This window comes from Oratosquilla oratoria, chromosome 41, assembly GCF_046742065.1.
Source record: "Oratosquilla oratoria isolate Oo_2021 chromosome 41, ASM4674206v1, whole genome shotgun sequence".
Lineage (NCBI taxonomy): Eukaryota > Metazoa > Arthropoda > Malacostraca > Stomatopoda > Squillidae > Oratosquilla > Oratosquilla oratoria.
The window spans coordinates 21,092,779-21,113,157 of record NC_134817.1 but is presented as its reverse complement, the minus strand read 5'-3'; the positions used below and the strand labels follow the sequence as shown (position 1 = coordinate 21,113,157).

The 20,379-nt window shown below is 40.3% G+C and overlaps 1 protein-coding gene across 11 annotated transcripts in view; it reads right to left on the bottom strand.

Moving 5' to 3' along the window:
- Positions 1-577: 577 nt before the first annotated feature.
- Positions 578-20,379, bottom strand: part of LOC143021020 (uncharacterized) — a 162,103-nt gene continuing 142,301 nt past the window's right edge. For 8 of the 11 annotated variants that reach the window (XM_076178172.1, XM_076178175.1, XM_076178177.1 and 5 more), the window contains 7 exons: positions 14,603-17,611; positions 14,257-14,445; positions 13,581-13,822; positions 11,334-11,404; positions 5,405-7,869; positions 1,977-2,167; positions 578-1,097 (listed from right to left, as the gene is read on the bottom strand). In XM_076178172.1, coding sequence (XP_076034287.1) covers positions 1,032-1,097; positions 1,977-2,167; positions 5,405-7,869; positions 11,334-11,404; positions 13,581-13,822; positions 14,257-14,445; positions 14,603-17,611 — 6,233 coding nt within the window. In that variant the 3' untranslated portion in view covers positions 578-1,031. The remainder of the gene's footprint in view (positions 1,098-1,976; positions 2,168-5,404; positions 7,870-11,333; positions 11,405-13,580; positions 13,823-14,256; positions 14,446-14,602; positions 17,612-20,379) is intronic. The other 3 variants (XM_076178180.1, XM_076178181.1, XM_076178182.1) reach the window with 1 other exon arrangement.

Genomic DNA, 20,379 nt, shown 5'->3' with positions numbered 1-20,379 from the left:
ATACAAACAAAGATTGTCCAAACTGGAACTACCAACCCTGGAACAAAGAGAAAGAGGAGATCTACTGGCCATTTACAGAATCATGAAAGGCAGGGAAGTCCTTAACAGAGGAAACTTATTAAAGTGGAATAAAAGAAAAACAAGAGGACATGAAAAAAATCAAAAAAGATAGTTATAGAAGAGATCTGGAGAGAGAGAGAGAGAGAGAGAGAGAGAGAGAGAGAGAGAGAGAGAGAGAGAGAGAGAGAGAGAGAGAGAGAGAGAGAGAGAGAATAAAAAAAAAAAGTGGTGGATGTCTGAAACAAATTGGATGAAATAATACTGTGTGCAAATACTATTCAAGAATTTAAGAACAAACTAGATGATGAGAGACACAAAGTCAGGTCACTACGAAAATAGCTCCCCTTCCCATATACAACTAGGTAAATACATGTCCAGCACCAATGTAAAGATCTACTTATTTCTAATATTTTGGAATCTCAATTACATCAGGAAGTATCGATCAGTCTGTTGCTGTAGATCTGCCTCACAGGAGGCCCTTGGTTCCCACAGCTGGAAGGATTATAATAAAATACAGTTTCAGACTGTTTTAATGTTTAATTTCTAACAAGTATAGACACCTTTGTAAGACTTACACACAATATTTATGTACTCGTAACATCACTGGCAGGAGGGCAGATGGGACTTGTCTGCCTCCATTGTTCTTAGAACAAAAGGAGAAATCACTGTTTCATACTTGCAACATCCATTTCTTTGTACCTTGAATATTCACACAACGATTGCACATTCTTGTTTAAATTAAGAGTATCACTTCAACTCAACATCACTTAAGTATATATACAGTAAACAATAGCACCTTCAAGATACTAAAAAAATGAAAAGCCATTTGTTTGTTTCTTTGTACATGTCATGAACCACTATACTTTCACACTATGATAGATTAAAAATATGTTCCATTTCCAGAGTCCTTGCCTCTCTTCTCATTCACAATTAATTTCATACACTCATTTTCATTCCCTGCTTGAGCAGGTCTAGTCCAGAAGAAGTTCAAACTGGCTGACACTTTGTTCTCCTGGGGCAAACATTTGGTTGATATTCTGAAAGATACAAAGTTATTTCAAGATTAGTATAAGATGCATATAGACTTGAGGAATGGCATTCATAATTGTATTACAGAGAATAATGACAGGTACCTGCAAGTTGGACATCATCTCCGTCATCAATCTTTTAAGCACATCAACATCTTCACCTTCATGTCGTCCCAAACTCCATAGTCCAACAAACCTCTATGTGATATCCATCTCACACAAAAGTCACTCTCAAAAGAAGGAAGAACCACACTAGCAGACTTGTGTTCAGGTTCAGGAGGAATCTAGCTTTAGACTTGACCAACACAAATTAGGGCTGACCAAAGAATTAATCTGCCCTCGATATCATTACACAGAGGACACTGAACACCTGACTACATTGACCCACACTATCCCCATAAAACAACACAGTATTTCCAGTGGTCACTGCCAGTTACTTAGAGTTATGGATTTCCTGTAAGAAAAACCTTGGGCAATGAACTGAATGATTCATTCCTTACCTATATGCAGCATTCTTTGATCAACCCTAACTGCCAACACCCTTCCTACCCGTGCTCTCTGCCTCATGGCATGGGCAGATTCCTTACATAAAGGCTCAAGTTGACAATTTCCTGTCTCCAACCGAGATTGTAAATTTGCACCAATTACAAGGAATAGATCCCTCACCTGCCTACCACCCATGTCACAAACAATGTCCCAAAACACAGTAACTCTATAGCAGGACCACTTCATTTACACAGTGACCCTCCCTCCTCCTCCCTTCATATGGAAAACAAGGAAGATAAGGCTGCATAACAAAAAAATTAACTAACCATCTCCACTATAAAAACAAAAGTTTCCCTGAAAGCCATAGGGAAAGGCAAAGTATTTTTCAGCATAACAACTTACATCTGGTGTGTCAGGAGGAGACATAGGTTCACTTGGCATAAGAAAGCCATCAGCATCCACCTGGGAGGTGTGGCTTTCCTTTGCTGGAGTTGTTGTGGCAGCTGTCATCTGTTCCTGCTGACACGTGTTTGATACTGGAGGCGAGACTGCAACACCTGGAGATGCCAGTACATTACTTGATATGGGTGCTTCTGCAAAGAATTCAGAGTAAAAGACCAACAAGTTAAAAAATTTCCTCAAAGTAAAAGACCAACAAGTTAAAAAAAATTCCTATCATTCTTACATACATATATATATATATATATATACCAAGGTCTTTTTCCTCCTTACAGAGGAGATAGCCAAAGTTAAAAGCCATAAATCCACTCCTACCCATTTCATCCCCACATACTCCCCTCCCATTTACCACCCCTAACTCCCTCTTTTCTTGGCTTCTCCTGGATGATGGATCATCCTCGCAGCTTGCCCACTCCCCTGGCTTAGAAGCAATGCAGCAAGACACAGCACAACCACAGCCAGAACACTTTATTTTATCTGTGAGCCCCCTCTCCATCCCCTGATGCAGAAAAAGAGAAGACAGGGAAAAATCCCTTCGGGTTGTGTTAAAATATCATTCACACATACTCTCTCACTGCCCAATCCCCCACCCACTCCTTTCCATGCATTACAATATCATCTATACACAACCATTCTTCACTCACCCCTACCTTCTGTCTTCTCCCTTCCTTCCTCAACAGACATTCCCCTCTTTCCCAATGCCCCTTTTATCCCATCCATCTCATCCTCGGTTGCCCCCTCATATTCACTCCCTCCACCTTCCACACCTCTATTATAATCTTTCTTCACTCATTCTTTCCATATGTCCCAACCATCCCAATACTCTTTCATCAACCCTATCTCCCGACTCCCTTTCTATCCCCTGTCTCCTCCTCACCTCCTTGTTTCACACTATCCAGCCTAGTAACCCCTACCATACTTCAGATATTTCATCTCAAACACATTTAAACTCTTCCTCTTATGTTCCATGTGTCTGTCCCATACAGTGCTGTTGGCCCAATCAGTCCTTCATACAATCTTCTCTTAGCATCCATTCCCAAATATCTATTTCTCATTACACTTTTTAATCCCCCAAGGCTTTTACTCACTTCTCTCAATCTACATTCTACCTCCATCTCCACTCCTCCCTTTCCTGCCACATTTGCACCCAAATATCTAAAGCTATCCACTTTCTCTAGTGTCTCCCTTAATACTCACTTCCAGTCTGTTGCCATCCTCTACCCTTGTACATCTCATCACCTTACTTTTACCCTCATTTACCTTCAACTTCCTTTCACACACCTTCCCATACTCCATCACTAACTTCCTTACTCCCTCCTTTGATCTGCAAACAACAACTGGCTTATCTCCCACTTTTCTCATTTTTTTTTTTTAAACCATCTCCAATCCCAAGCCCATTATCCTTGCATTCACCTCTTGCACCACCCTATCCATGTATACAGTGAACAGCCATGGCAACATGATGCATCCCTCATTCTCTCCATTTCTAATCTTAACACACGCTCTACTACTCTCATAAAAACTCGACTGCTCTTAACAGCTTTACTCCTATCCCATATATCTGCAATACCTTCCAAAGTTCCTTCCTGTATCCATAAAAGCCCAAAATACATCCTTACCTTTTCCTATAGCTTTCTCACATATCTGTCTTACCACAAAAATCTGATCTATGTAACCCTTACCTGTCCTAAAACTACACTCTTTCTCACTAATCACTCCCCCTGTTCCTCTCCTAATCCTCTCAATCAAGACCCATAAGCTTTCCCAACTACACTTAACAAACTGATCCCTCTGAAACTACTACTCACATTTGTCCCCTTTTCCTTTGTAAAATGGAACTATACAGGCACTCCTCCAGTCCTTTGGCACTCTACCCTCTCTTAAACAAATATTAAATACCCTCACCAGCCAGTCCACCATGTCTTTTTCCAGACATTCTGCATGACATCCACCCAGACCAGGTGCATTACCTGCTCTCATCATCTTAACAATTGCCTTCACTTCATCTTTTCTTATTTCTCCTCAATATTCCTCGCTCATCAGTCATTTTCTTAGCACTTCCCACTGCAACTACATTTCCCTCCCTATCCTCCTTCACATTTAGCAACTCCCTAAAATACTTTGCCCATCTTCCTTTTACTGCCTTCTCTTCCATTATCATCTCTCCATCTGCATCTTTTACCCCATTTCACATCTCTCCTTTTTGCCTCCTTTATCTTATGCTTTACTTCTCTTTGTACCTCTCAGTAAAAAGTAAAGGCATAAGAGGGTCTAGGAAGAGTTTTCCAACCAATATCCTAAAGTTTGGGTCTTTTAATATGCAGTATGTTTGTGAGAAGGATGTGTTGGCATTGAGTGAAACTAACTTGAAAGGGAAGGGCAAATTTGAGTTTGGGATTGTAGTTGGGAGGATCTCAGGAATGAAGAGAGGATGAGGAAGAGAAGGGCTGGCTATACTAGTAAGTGAACAGATAGGCAAGTGTGTGGTGGAGTGGAAGTTTTCTTCAAGGTTAATGTGGATGAAAATGAAACTAGGGAGATGTGGATTTTTGTAAGTGCATATGGGTCTGGTAGTGAGAAGAGTGTAGAGGAAAGGGAGTCTATTTGGACAGATTTAAATGAGTGCATAGACAGATTAGGGAGAAATGTCAATGTTGTGGTACTGGGAGACCTTAATGCTAGGGTAGGAAATGAATCAATAGACGGAGTGGTTGGTAAATGTGAAATTCCAGGAAAAAATTGTAGTGGAGAGTTGATGGTGAAGATGTCTAGAGTTGATCAGAGCAAATATAGTGTTTCGGAAGAAAATCAAGCATAGCACACATGGGAGAGGGTGGTGGATGGAAGAGTGAGCATTAATGGACTACATAGTGGTACCCACTAGTTGGAAGAGTTAAGGATGTACATGTTCTAAGGGGAGAGATTGGGGGAACATCAGATCATTTATTGGTGGAAGGTAAGTTGAGAGTGGAGGATCGATGGAGAAAGAGGAAAAGGACTGAAAGTAGGGAGGTGGTTAGAGTGTACTGCTCAAATGAAAAAGAAAAGGAGTACAAAAGAAGCTGAGAGAGTTTTAGGAGGGAGTGAAGGACAGAGTAGAACTAGGAGTGAAGGGGGAATGGGGCGGTTTCAAGGAGGGAGTCACAAGGTGTGCAAAGATGGTGTATGGAACAAGGAAGACAAGAGGAAATAGAAGGAAGGGTAATGAGTGATGGGATGAGGTAGAAAAGAAGTTATGAGAGGAGAAGTGAGCATTCACAGATTGGTTACAAAATAGGACGAATCATATATATATATATATATACAAATAAATCAATTAATCAATACCGTGAATATTATACAAAAATATCACTTTCATCAAGCTAACTTACCCTCGCCTCGACTTCCAGGGCTTGGAGATGGTGTTAGAAGAGGAACAGAAACTGCACAGTCTTCTGGCCTCTCCTGCAGCATGTGCTGCCTTTGCATGATATTCTGCCTCTGTTGTGGAGTGTGCTGTTCTTGTTCCAGAGATGTGCGACGGCAAGCAATAGGTGAGGCACCTTCAGTACCTCCTATTGATGTGGGTGGAGGGCACTGGAAAATTTGGGGTGGTATTTTGGGGCCACTACTGGATCCTCCCACTGGACAAGGTGGTCTCTGTGTTATTGACTGCCTTCCATGAAAGGTTGCTGGTGGGCTTGGTCGTGGAGGTGGCATAGCATTAGGAGGGTACTGACCCATACCAGACTGAAGTGGAGGAAACTGCCCATGCTGCCCAGGATGTAGTCTCTGCTGTGGTTGTGCAAACTGCCCCTGTTGCTGTGGGAAAGGTCTTATCTGCTGCTGTACTCCAGGCATCTGCTGCATTGGACTAACAGGTTGTTTGGTACGATCATATTCTGGAATACCAGGCATAGGAGAACCTGATGGATGAGGCATGAGCTGCTCAGGAGTACCTTGCTGATGTGCAAAAGGTGGTCTGGATGGTTGCTGTCCTGGAGAAAAACTGGGTGGGCGTGGTAGTGGTTGGAAAGTACCACCACGTGCTGATGGCCTATAATGCTGCTGCCCTGGATTCTGATACAATGGGAACCTTTGTGGAGGCCCATGAAGTCTTGGTCCCATAAATGACCCTTGTGTCTGCTGCTGCTGATGTTGGGACGTGGGTGGTCGAATCACAGGAGCTGTAGAACGTGTCATGGGCTGTGAAGCTGGATATTGAGATGGCATATGTGAATGTGATGAATACGGTGGGGGTTGTTGCTGTGTGGCATGATGTTGGGCATACTGGGATGGGGGAGGCTGTGATGGTCGGAGTTGTGAGTATTGAGGCGGAGGGGGTCGAGTCTGCTGTATCTGTGGCACAGGGAAGGATGAAGGTCTCTGTTGTAAAAACTGAGGTGAAGAAGGCTGGGAGGGGGCTCTCTGGGAAAACTGACAAGATGGTGGTGGTGTAGGACGGTGCTGTTGATACTGAGAAGGATGTGGGAAGCGCTGCTGTGAACTGGGTAATGAGGATTGTGAAGCAAAATGTGGAGATGAGGATGATACCATAGGCTGATTCTGAACACTTGACTTCTGCTGTAGTGATAACTGCGGTGAATGCCGTGGTTGGGCCACCTGTGATGAATGTTGCTGCTGAGGTACTTGGGATGAATGCTGTTGCTGGGTAAATTGCTGCTGTGCAACTGACTGATGTTGGTGGGGTAGCTGGGGTGAAACCTGCTGTTGGGGCAGCTGTGCTGTAGGCCGCTGCTGCTGCTGAAGCACTTGGGCCAACTGTGGCGAATGCTGTGGTTGCAATATTTGTGAGGGATGCCTTTGTGGGGTTGCTTGTGACAAATGATGTGACTGTAGTTGTTGTTGGGGCAATTGCTGTGGAAACTGCTGTAACACTTGACTGGTTTTCTTGATTTGTGCTTGTGTATCCTGTTGTTGACAGTGTTTCCAAGACTGTTGAAGTTGCTGAGCTTCCTGCTTAGCTTGTTGCTGGACTACTTGCTGCTGGACTTCTTGTTGTGTTTGTGTATCTAGTTGTATTTGCTGTTGTTGCATTTGCATTTGCTGGGCAGGCATCTGCTGCTGCATTTGCTGACTTTGCATATGTTGCTGTATTTGCTGATTTTGCATATGTTGCTGTATTTGTTGATTTTGCATCTGCTGTTGAGGAGACATTTGTTGAAGCTGTACCTTCTGCTGCATCTGTTGTGCTTGCATCTTATATTGATGCATTTGTTGCATCAGCTGTTGATTAATCTGCTCCCCAACCTGTAGCTGTGATTGCTGCTGTCTCAGACTCTCCTGTTCCTTTTCAAGATTTCCCACTGATACATTTTCCTGGACCTGTTTCCTGATTTCTGTTGGGGACTGTCCAGACTGCTGTTGTTGCTCTGATTTCTGAGATATATACACACGTTGTTCAGGATGTGGTACCAGATGTCCTTTCTGAGTCTGTAACACTGGTTTACGTTGTGGCTGCTGACGCAAGGGTGGTGGCTGTGCCAAAATATGAGAAGAGGACTTCTGCTGATGTTGTTGTTGTTGTTGTTGTTGTTGTTGTTGTTGTTGCTGTTGTTGTTGTTGTTGCTGTTCTTGAGGCTGTTCTTTTGAATGTCGAGTGTTTGGCTTAAGCAACTGGTTATCTGATGTCCGAGAGGTTTCACTTTTGGCAGAACTATGGTTATAAGATTCTATTTGCCCTTCAGCATGGCTGGTCTCAATGGATTCTCCATTTGTCCTTGCTTGCTTCCCTTGTGCCTGCAAATCTTCTTGTAAACCAAGTTCATGACCAAGAGAACTATCACTTTTATCACCAATGTCATCTATCTGCTGCAACAGTCGCTCAAGGATGACTCTGGAATAACAAAAATAAAAATTAATATGTAAAAATGTGCACTTTTGCAGGATACATCCATGAACATACTACCCAATTCTATCACATGAGAGGTTTTGAGGATGGACAGCAAAGAAATAATCTTTCTGATGTCAATCTTATAGGATGACAAAAGACTCGTCTTTGGCTATAGAACAACCACTAACAAATAACTGTTACTGGTCCCAAGGAAGGAATGAAAGATAATGTTCTTCATTCTCTTTGATATAATATTGTCTACAAGGATAGATGTAATGCTCATTGCAGATGACATACATCTATGAATAGAGGGAGACTGAGTGGGTGACAGGATAATACGAGGTGATAACATGTTCTCTGCTTTAGAATTTTAATTGTTGTTGTTCCCTAGACTGTCAAGCCAGGCAGTCCCATCTCCCTAAGGAACATCACAGCTGAAACGGGAGTTTCCCACAAATCTTTTATAGTGTTGTTGGCATGCATGATTGAGTTCAATGCAGTCTTCCATAATGTGATGTATAGAATGATTTAAAGTGTGGCATCCTGGGCAGTTATCTGCAATGCAGTCATCCACCCTCTTCTGGTAGTTTAGAAGGGCTGGCTGGTGGCTGCATCACAGTCTGGCCAGATGGACTCTGTCCTTTCAGGGGAGTGAGGATTCAGAGGGATATCAGTGGGTATGGCATGCAGCATTGTGATGTCTTTCAGTTTGTTGATAGAGCAGCAAGTGATATTATTATGGATATGTTTCCAGAGGCTGGTGTCCGGTGGTTGTGGAGAATGAGAAGAGAGTATTTGTGTGTAATACAGGAATTTGGTTGTTGTTTTGATGTTTCTTGGTGTGTGTGGGTGTTCTCCTATGTAGTGTAGTGAGTGTGCTGTGCTTGTGGAGGCTGTGGCAAGTGTTTGTGTGCCTCTTATATCAAGGTGATCTTTGACTTCGAGAACTTTTGTTTCATAGTTTAGATGGTCTGTAGGAGTTGTATTTGTACATACATATACCAAGGGCTTTCTCCCTCTCACCGGGGAATTGGCCAAAGTCAAAAGGCATTCTGTTATGTTGCAACCTGTAATATTCTTTAGAGCTTTGTTAGGGGCCAACCGACAACAACAAAAAATCCCCTCCACTGATCCCTGGGAGCAGTTTCAGTTACCCAGACAAGCACCATGAATTATAACTGTTTCAGTGGATTAAGATGAGGGAGTCACTATATGATGAAACAGTAGCAAGGTTTCCCTAACTTTTGGCCCCTGCTGCTGAAATATTAAGTCAAAATCAATGTCCTGAGGTGCGTGTGGGTATATAAGGGTACCGACATAGCTTTGTAGTTGTAGCTGAGTGATCCCGTATTCTGATTCCATATAGTGTCCATGAGTTTCTACTGCTCCACCCACCAATCCTGTTCCCACCAATCACATAAATCAGCGAGATCATACAACCCCTTCATTTTGTGTTGGGTTATTGATCACCTTTTCTGTTGTTATCCACATTCAGGGTGAAAGAGAATGAGAGAAAGGAAAATATTGCAGCTATAAATATATATTAGGTGATAGAACAAAAGCAGCCATTGTAGCTCAGTATGCTTTCGTCCTGTCTCCTATTCTCTAATATTTTAACCTACCCAGACACAAATTCATGTACAGTTCTAACTTAATCTATACCTTCAATTTCCATTATCATATTTAGACTTGAACCCTTGTACTGTTTGAGCTTGGGCTATATCACCTAAGCTATTCCACATATTTATACATCTACAGTGAAACCTCTCATTAACGGACGTTAATTAGCTGTGTTTGCAGTGTTTTTGGTGCTGTTGTTTAGTGCATGCAATCACTATGTCACCCAAAAACCACTCCAAAACACAGCGAAAACACCACAACCGCAGCTAATTAACATCCGTTAATGAGAGGTCTCACTGTATAGGGAAGACGGTGTTTCTTCACATCCTTTCGACATGTGGTCTTTCTTAATTTACTTCCATGACTTCTTAAACCCTTCCCATCTTTAACCCCTTCAATGCGGGCCAAAATCTCGTGGGCAGCATTAGCTGCCAGACGTGCGATGTTGCATCATAATACTCGCACTATAAAAAATAAAGTTACCGCTGTATTGCTCGTTCTCTTTCACTCGTGAATTTTGATAACCATAGAAAATATGATGAAGCCAGTTTACAGAGTATGGGGGTCACGCAGGTACAACTACAATATATATAATCAAGATGCCGACATCGGCATCCTCGCATACCCACTTGCTCCTCATGACGCCTATGTAGGTGTCATCGTATTGAAGGCGTTAATCAGGAGATCTCTTCTATCAATGCAACCTATCCCCTTTAGTGACCTAAACACTGTAATCATGTCATCTCTTTCTCTTCAATTTTTCAAAGTTGGCAGACCCAGTACCTTTTGTCTCTCCTCGTATGGTTTTGCTGCCAGGCTAGGGGCCAGTTTGGTTGCTGCCCTTTGTATTATCTCAATTTTGCTTATATCCCTCACTCTATGTGGGGACCCTACTACTGACGAGTATTCCAGTCTTGGACGTATCAGGGTTTTGATGAGTTTATTCATCATTTCTTCATCCATATAATGAAATGCCACTTTAATCTTCTGCAGTAGTCCATTTGCCTATCCCACAATCCTGCTGATATGTCAGGTGACAGGTTGTCTTTTATCAACACTCCCAAGTCTTTCTTCTCTTTTGCTTTTGTAATGTGTTATTTCCCAAGGAATAGATTATTAAAGATGGCCTTTTGCCACTATTGCCCATTTCCAGTACTTAGTGTGTGTGTGCATGTGTGTTACACTTACAACCAGAAAAACCCAACTCCTGCCTCATATTGCTACAGCAACTAAAGAGTCAACTGAGAGAGAGAGAGAGAGAGAGAGAGAGAGAGAGAGAGAGAGAGAGAGAGAGAGAGAGAGAGAGAGAGAGAGAGAGAGAGAGAGAGAGAGAGAGAGAGAGAGAGAGAGAGAGAGAGAGAGAGAGAAAGAGAGAGGGAGGGGGGAGGGGAGGGCGGAAGGGAGGGGCGAGGAGCTAGGCTCGTGTGAACACATGCACTCTAGAGTTTATAGTTTATCTATGCAAACTTGTCATAAACAAGAAAATGTTTCTCAGTAAAAGTTTATTATAACTACATGATTGAATAAAGGAGAAAGAACTGCTATATTCACAGTGAAATGATCATAAATAATCACACACACATTTTCTCCTTTTACTAAACTTGTCTTCATAATGTGCATATTGTAATGCATCATCAAATCATCGTACATCAGGCAAGCTAACACTCGTGCACAAACATGACTTGAATTGAAGATATTAACTGAGTATGATGCAAGTTTGTGATTTTACTTGACCAACCTTCTAATAAGGAATCAAGACCTTTTTATATCTAACTTTAAAAGCAACACATCTACCTTTATTATAACATGTTACAATTATAAACTTACTTTGAACTATAGATACTTACGCATTTGGAAGAGCTGAGAGGGGATAGGCTGGATCTACTTCAAGCATTATTCCAGGATCCTCCTCAGAGTTCTGAAATTATAAAATACATCATAAATAAAATGTAGTGTATATAACAAAAATATGTTGATAAACACTAAATAAAAGTATTCTGCATATGCAATGGCAGAGCTACGCAATCCCTAGCTTGCTAACACTCCCTTCTACCAGCCTAGTATTGAACCTCTCATGTTAAGCAACTGTATTGTACTTCAGGAAAACACTGATACAATTAAAGTCAAATGCACATAATGCCAGTCAACACCACCAGAATCGGTGCACCGTGCCTTGCACCAATTCTGATGGCAATGAAGACCATCCCCTACAACAATGGTTCAAATACATCTGAAAAATTGGCATGCACCACCGCCCACCAATCCTACTCCCATCTGTCATCCAATGGTGGTTCCTCTTTAATCTTAGCTCCTCATGGATGAAGAGTCATCCCTGTCTCCAGCCTACTGCCCAGGTCATGAGCAATGCAGTAAGACACATCACATCTACAGCAGGGCCTCACCATCTCATTTACATGGCACCTTTTCCTCATCATCTTCTCCAGCAGGAAAAAAAAATAAATATATATATATCATAATAATAATACATACATATACCAAAGGCTCTTTCCCCCTTACACAAGGGGGGTAGACAAAAAGAAAAAGGCATAGAAACTACTCCCACCCATTCCATTTCCTATATATTCCACTCCCCTCTGCCCTCCTCCCTCCCTCCTATCTTGGCACCTCCTGGTTGATGGGTCATCTCTGCATCCTGTCCATTGCCCTGGGTCAGAAGTAGTGTCGTAAGACACAGCACATCCACAGCAAGGCCGCTTCATAAATTTGGCGACCCCACCTCTCCGTTCCCCCATGAAGAAAAGGAGAAGACAGGGAGAAATCCCTTCAGGCTGTGTCAAATTTTTTCTCATACATACTTCCTCACTCTCCATCCCCCACCCACTCCCCTACATGCATCACAGCATTATCCATACACAACCCTTTTCCATTCACCCCTATCTTCTGTCCTCTCCAGTCCCTCCTTCACAGACATTCCTCTCTTTTGTAATGCCCCTTTCATCCCATCTATCCATCTCATCCTAGGACACCCCCTAATATTCACTCCTTCCACCTCTGCCTTCCACACTTCTTTTACTAATCTTTCTTCACTCATTCTTTCCATGTGTCCAAACCATCCCAATACTCTTTCATCAACCCTATCTCCCAGCTCCCTTTCCACCCCTGTTCTCCTCCTCACCTCCTCATTTCTCACTATCTAGCCTAGTAACCCCTATCATACTTCTCAGACATTTCATTTCAAACACATTCAAACTCCTTCAAATAATAAATAAATAAAATATAAAGATGATAAGGACAAACCCCTTTGGATGGTGTCAATTTATAGTTCATTCACATAAATAGGTGACCCCTAAAGAGCAAGTTAATGTAAAATAGTTTGTGCAGACTAGTGCATAATAAATTATCAAACCAGAGGTGTCTAGCATTAGATGTAGGAATGGAGGTATAAATATCAAACCCAGTCATGACTGACACACACAGGTAGACTCGAGCCCTTGGTGTCTACTGGCCAAGTCACCTGCTTGGTGTCTACTGGCCTGCCCTGGTTGAGACATTTAACCCCTTCAATACGGGCCAAAATCTCACGGGCAGCATTAGCTGCCAGACGTGCGATGTTGCGTCATAATACTCGCATTATAAAAAATAAAGTTACCGCTGTATTGCTCGTTCTCTTTCACCCATGAATTTCGATAACCATAGAAAATATGATGAAGCCAGTTTACAGAGTATGGGGGTCACGCAGGTACAACTACAATATATATAATCAAGACACCGACATCAGCATCCTCGCGTACCCACTTGCTCCTCATGACGCCTACGTAGGCATCATCGTATCGAAGGGGTTAAAAGACTTATTTTTCATTTCCTCCATAAGAACAATTGGGATGACAAACTGTGGTTCACCATATTAGAAACCATCCAGCTTACATATTGAGTGTGTGCACTAGCACACATAGTGGCAGCAAATTTCAACTATCACACACGGTACCTGCACATTCCAACCAGCACCTCTCCTATCATCCTTTTTGTAGGACCACCACTTGCACAGACCCATTATTTATATAATCTATCCCATACATAGTTTAAGCACATTGCTACTGACTTAAGCTTAAAAAGGAATATTAGAAAAAACTTACCACATTATGCTCAGTCATATCGGATCTTTGCTCTGTATGGTGCTGGACTTCCACTGAAACATTATCTTTAATACCATCAGAAGTAATTTCATCTCCCTGCTTATCAACTGAGACATTATTCTTGTCATGTAATCTTCTCTCCGGTCTTTCATCTACTCCTGGTGTACCTTCCCTATTGCAAAGCCGTGCCTCAGGAATGACGGATATCATAGGTCGTCGAGGCTCCACTGGAACTGAGGTTTCTGTTAAATGAAATATAAATAAGTGATACCTAGTTCTGAATCTGTTTATGAATTTAGTTTAGACTATGTCATTTTCTCAGCTTTTCAAAGTTTTGTGTGTGATTTGCCACAGAATTAGGTCACATGCTCGACTTGTGATTGACAGCTATTGCCCTCCCGGGTGAAAGGTCAGAGCTCATATATGGCCTGATCTATGTGTAACGATGTGTTCTTACACACACAACCCCTTGTCCACCAGAGTTGGAGCACCTGTTCACAATGCAGTGATGCTGAAATTTTCACCCCTGGCTAGGACTCAAACTTCGATCACTGAAAGCAAGGTGCCACCATGCCATCCCATTGTGTGTATGTTTGTGTTTGTCTGATTGTCCATCCTTGTACACACATATGCAGAGGGAAATAATCAAAATTATACAAAAGAATTTATAAAATACCTGTAGCACTCGTTTCCTTCTGTGAACTCTTGGTTTGATCCTCTTCCAATGTGGCAGTGCCACCCACACTTGAGGAACTGCCGTCTTGAGCATGACCTAAGCTCTGTGTAGTAGGTGACTTGACATGCACTTGGATAGGTGACCTGGTAAACTGCTGAGTGGTTGTAGACGTATTTGGACTCTCTGCACCTGGATGAAGTGAAAAAAATTGAGGATTGGATGGGACCATGACCAGCTCTTCGACGTTAGTGTTTCAGTAATTACTGTTGAAAGAGATGTCTGATAGAAAAGAAGGAAGAGACTGAGGTCCAGAATTTATTGCATCAGTAAAATGTAAAATAACTACCTTCAGAGACAAATATTCCTGAGAGGTTCTCTTGAGTTTTAAGTTCAGAGGCTTTTGGGGGAGAGAGTTTGGAATCCTCCTTGGGAGCAACATCTTGTATTGGTTTTTTGACTAGAATTTGAGCAGCTGCAGATATGCTTGTTGCTTCTTCACGTTCATTGGTGGACGATGTCACCTCATTACATATTTCAGTCATGTCTCTGCTAAGAATTTGTTTACCACTCTCAAAAGACATAATTCTTTTATTCAAACACTGTCCAATATGGTTAATTTCATCATCCAATGTCCTTAAAGCTTCCTTGCGTTCAGTTACGATTGTCGTGTAATTATTTCTAAACTCTTCCTTCAAGTCTTCTAACTTCTTTTCATATTCTTCTTCAAGCATTTTTTTCTTAAGTTTTGCTTTGTTTTTTTTATTCCTTAAACTATCACACTCTTCTTTCATCTTTCGACAAATATATTCAAAACTCCCTGGTCTGCATTCTTCTTCTTCTTCATCTTCATCAACAGGGTCTTTTTGAGTCCCCCCTTTGAAAATCTGATCCCCTTCACCAATATTCTGATGATCCTCGTGTTTTTCACTCATATCACTACAGATGTCACTAGTTTTAACCCTTTTCTCACAATCTTCCTCGTCAGAACCAGAGTTCAGCCTCTTCCTCTTATGACCCTCTATGAAGTCCCTCACAACAGGATTGTCACTCTCTGTGGATTTATCATTTGTTTCTTTTACATCCTTATGAATCATCAAATCATTGCTTACTGTGGTACCACCTCTTTCTTCTTGATCACTATTAACTGATTTACGCCTTTCTTGACCATTCACCGAAGTTGAAATGGTCACTCCATTTTGCATATATGCAGGTTCCTCTTCAACATTTTTATCAATACTCACATCTTCATATTGGTTTTTGAAAGATTCCAAGAATTTGTCAACATTTTCAAGAGTTTCTGCCACACTTTCACAGGAATACTCTTCTTTCTCCTCCGCCACTGGTATCATATCTTCATCTTTACAATAACTCATTTTTTCCATTTTTGCAAGTGCCATCTTTATACTTTCCACAGTTAATTTTCTATGCAAATCTTCTTTTTCTTGATTATCCATTAACCAATTATCTGAGTCATTACCATCACTGCTTTCAGTTAAACTAAGATGTTCAAGATCAGCAGTAACTCTGCCAGACTCCTTATAAACTTTAGTTCTCTTCCTGGAAGTACTGTTTACATCCTCACTCCACCTCCTTTTTCTGGATTCCTTTCCATTCCTATTCTTCTTTTTCTTCTCCTTTCTTCCCTCCTTTTCTCCTCTACTTCTATCACTACTATGTTCCCTATTTTTTTTCCTATCTATGTCAATACTGGCAACAAAATTTGTAACATGTCTTCCTACTTGTTCCCCTTTACTTTTCTCTGTATTATTTCCCTCTCTGTCAGTAGCAATCTTCAGTACTGTTTTATCTTTGTCACTATTTCCCTTGTATTCTTTAACTTCCTCAAGGGTACTTTCAGTACTTGTTAAACCCTCACCCAATGTAGCTGAGACATATTTGCTCTTTTCTTTATGCTCCCTAGTTTTCTTATATCTTATTTCATCTTTATTACTATGTAAGGAATATCTTTCTATAGATTTGTCAGAATTTTCACTGTGAGTTCTCCTTCTTTCTCTTTTTTCACTTGTGCTCTTATTCTTCAAATATTCACATCTTTTTTCAGGTTTTTCCCTTTCTTCACTACTTAGGTTCAAATCACCTTCACTGGAAGCACTCTTCCTTTCTTCTTCACTGCATCTTCTTTGATGCATTCCTTTTTCTACACTCTGTCTTTTACTTTTATCTTTTCCCTTGCTACATATAATCTTTCTATCAACCCTTTCTTCACTAGTATTCTTACTTTCCACTTTTTCTTCACATCTATTTTTCAATTTTTCTTTGTCTTCACTATTTTTGTTTACACCACTTTCTCTTGCTTTGTCACACTTATCGTCACTGGCAGTTCTTTTGCCTTCTTTTTCAATGCAGTTATTTCTACTTTTTTCTTTTTCTTCACTATGTCTTCTTCTGCCTTTCTCTCTTTCCTCACTACGTCTATTATCCCTATTAACCTTTTTTTCATTAGAGATATATTGATTCTTTTCTTTTTCTTCGCTATTTCGGTTTACACCACTTTCTCTTGCTTTGTCACACTTATCGTCACTGGCAGTTCTTTTACCTTCTTTTTCAATACAGTTAAATCTACTTTTTTCTTTTTCTTCACTATGTCTTCTTCTGCCTTTCTCTCTTTCCTCACTACGTCTATTATCCCTATTAACCTTTTTTTCATTACAAGTATATTGATTCTTTTCTTTTTCCTCACTGGTTCTGCTTACACTACTTTCTTTGGATTGATCTGAACCACCTTCGTTGTGTGTTCTCTTTGTCTCCTTCTCCTTGCTAAACTTGTTTCTACATTTTTCTTTTTCATCTCTAGGTCTGCCATTATTAATACACTTCTCTTTAGCCCTTTTTTCATTTCCATTACCACCACTTTCTTCACTTCTCTTCGCAGACCGAGACTTTGTATGCTGTACAATATCTTTTCGGTCTTTAGCTCTTCCTTCACTTTCCTTGCTAATTCTTGACCCACTTTTACCGTCTTCTTTTCTGTCAATGTTTACTTTGATTCCATGTTTCACCGTTTCTTCATCTTTCCTCTCACCTTCCCCTTCCTCTCCTACCACTTTCTTATTATCATGTTCTGGTGTTCTTATTTTCCAATGTTTATTCAAAAAATTTCCATCCTTTTCACCAGTGGGTTCATTTGTTGTTCTACTGCTGTTTTGATTATTAATACTATGAGATTTCTCCAGACCCTTCCTCTTTGGTGGACTTTTGCCAAGGCTGAGCTTTTGGGTGTTATTGGCACGTTTACCGTCTTGGTTTTCTTGATCATCTAGACCCTCCTTCTTATCTGATGAAGAACCACCACCACCCATGATGGCATCTGCAAAGGATAGTCCCTTTACCCCCACTGAAAAAAGGAGAGGAGAGGAGAAAAAAAAACAAAAAAATTAGTTATAGTACAATATATTATCATAATGCTAGTAATAATGGTATAGTAACATATCTCATTTATCATAAATTGCAAACTTTAAATAATTTCAAATGTAAATTGTACATCACTACTTATTAGAAAAATATGTCTATTGAGCTTTAATCTGCCATGGGGTGCAAAAATAAGTAAACAAATAAATAAAATATAAAAAATATACACACACATATTTTATATTATATATATATATATATATATATATATATATATATATATATATATATATATATATATATATATATATATATATATATGCACACACACACACACACACAAAGGTTGACTTTGGTAACTTTTTTCACCTCAAGATTAAAGGGCCTCATTTTATACATCAAACAATCTTAGCTTTATGCTCCAAACTCAAACTTTAGCAGTACAATGGTACCCAGTGATTGAATGGCAGGCTAGAATATCAAAATTTATTTTGGCCTCCCCACCTCATCCCCCCAATTTCCAAACTAAAGGGCCTCATTTTACATATCAAACAATCTTGGCTTCATGTTCCAAAGTCAAACCATAGCAACAAAATGGTGTACTAAAGATGGAAAGAGATAGAGAGATAGAGAGATAGAGAGATAGAGAGATAGAGAGAGGGAGAGAGAGAAGAGAGATTCTTCTTCTTCTATTTTTAACTCATGATTGATCAGCTTAATTTAACACATAGTAAATCTCCACATCTTTGTCAAACTTTAGCAGACAATAAATGTCAAAGTTGGAAATATTTTTGTGGCAAACTATAAGTGAAATACACGGCATTCACCGAGGCATTTTTTCAATCCAGGATCAAAGAACCTGATTTTACACATTAGACACATCTTATTTCTAATCCTACATTGAAGTTTAGCTGATAGCACAACAAAGTGGAAATTGTTTCTGGCAATAATGTATACTTGCACATCAAATCACCCAGGTATAGAAATATAATTAGAAACAAATATTAATGACATTTTGGATGAATTAATAGAGCTCAAAAGCGAGTATAAAATAATGTACAAAAAAGTAGATATGCTTAAGAAAGCCAATGAGGAGAATAATAGGGAGATAGGCAACTTAAAAAAGGAATTAAATGAATTAAAGGGAGAAAATGAAAGGTTGAAAAGTGAAGATATAAATAGGAATGTGGCATTAAAAAAGGAGATAAAAGATCAAACGCAAGCAGTGACTGAAAAGGTGGAAGAAAATATCAAAGAAAATGACCAATAGGAAATAAAGAAACAGTGGAAAGTTGAACAGGAATGTTAAAAATTATCCCTTAAAGAAATAATGGAGCAACAGGTCAAGGAAATTACCAAGGAAATAGTGATCCAAGTAATTAAAGAGAAAGGCAACTTAGGGACACAGTGGATAAAAAAAGATGCATTGTAATCTATGGCATTAAAGAGAAGCATGATGTACCTAGATATCAGAGGGAAAAGGAGGAAAGATTGCTAAGGAAATTCTGAATTACAAGCGGAAGGACAAGGTTTGGATAGGGAAATCGAGATCTATAGGATGGGCAGATACAGTAAAAGCCCTCTTATCCAGCATTCAGGTATCCGGCAACTTCAAGTATCCTGCATATTTTTTCCGAGCATTAAAATCTATATGAAATCAATACAAATCTATTAAATTTCCCACATGAGGCTTTAATTGTTCCCACCGTCACCAGAGCAAACCACTGTCTGGGTCAGTTTCACGCCACCTGCCACAGTCCACTGCCCACGCTGTTCAGTCTCACATGTGCCACGTTTGTGTTTGTCTCTGCTCAGTTCAGCTACATTCTTCTTCAAGTGAGGCACTAAAAGAGTGGGTAGATGTGGACAAAGACGAAGCGGTAACGTTCACTCTAAATGATGAGGAACTTACCAATGCGGTAATTGAAGATAATTTTGAGAAGATGACAGAGGCAGATAGTGAAGAAGAAGATGACCCTGAGCCTAAGGTGGTGTGGGAAGATGCTGCAAATGGTTTAGCTGTCTTTGTTAAGTTTGCAGAGCAGTGCAGCTATATGTCCACCCAAGATGTTATATCTCTTCACTGCATTCAGAATGATTTTTATTGCAGAGGAAAGAGGTGCAAACAAGCTGACATAAGAAACTATTTTAAAGTAGGTTGTAAGGGAAAGAAAGAGCAACAAACAAGTACAGAGGATAGTGATAAACTGGAGTGATGAACTGGATGTTGGCAAGTGAGGTGGTTTTGTTTGTTTATGTGCTTTTTTATGTTAAGTTAAATGTTTATGTTATGTTAAATGTTGTTAATGGCGAATAAAATGGAGTTGATTGTAGACATAGTGTTTTTGTAACCCTTCACTTATTTTAGTAACCCCTTCAGAAAAGTACAGAGAAGGTTAGTGTCTAGTGATGAACTGTATGTTGGCGAGTGAGGTGGTGACGCCGCAATCATGTGATGCTTTGTTTATGTTACGGTATGTGATACTATATGTTAGCTGACATTAACAGTGGGTAAAGGGGGTGATTGTAGACATATTTCTGTGCCCCTTCACTTACTTTAGCAACCCCTTCAAGTATAATTTTCGAGTATCCGGCATGCCTTTGGTCCCTGTGATGCTGGATAAGAGAGCTTTTACTGTACTCTAAAGAAAAACAATACAGGCCACTGAAAGTAAAACTAAGATCTCAAACAATTGCCAAGGAGGTACTATCCAGAACATTGAAATTAGCAAATAGTGAACATTACAAGAATGT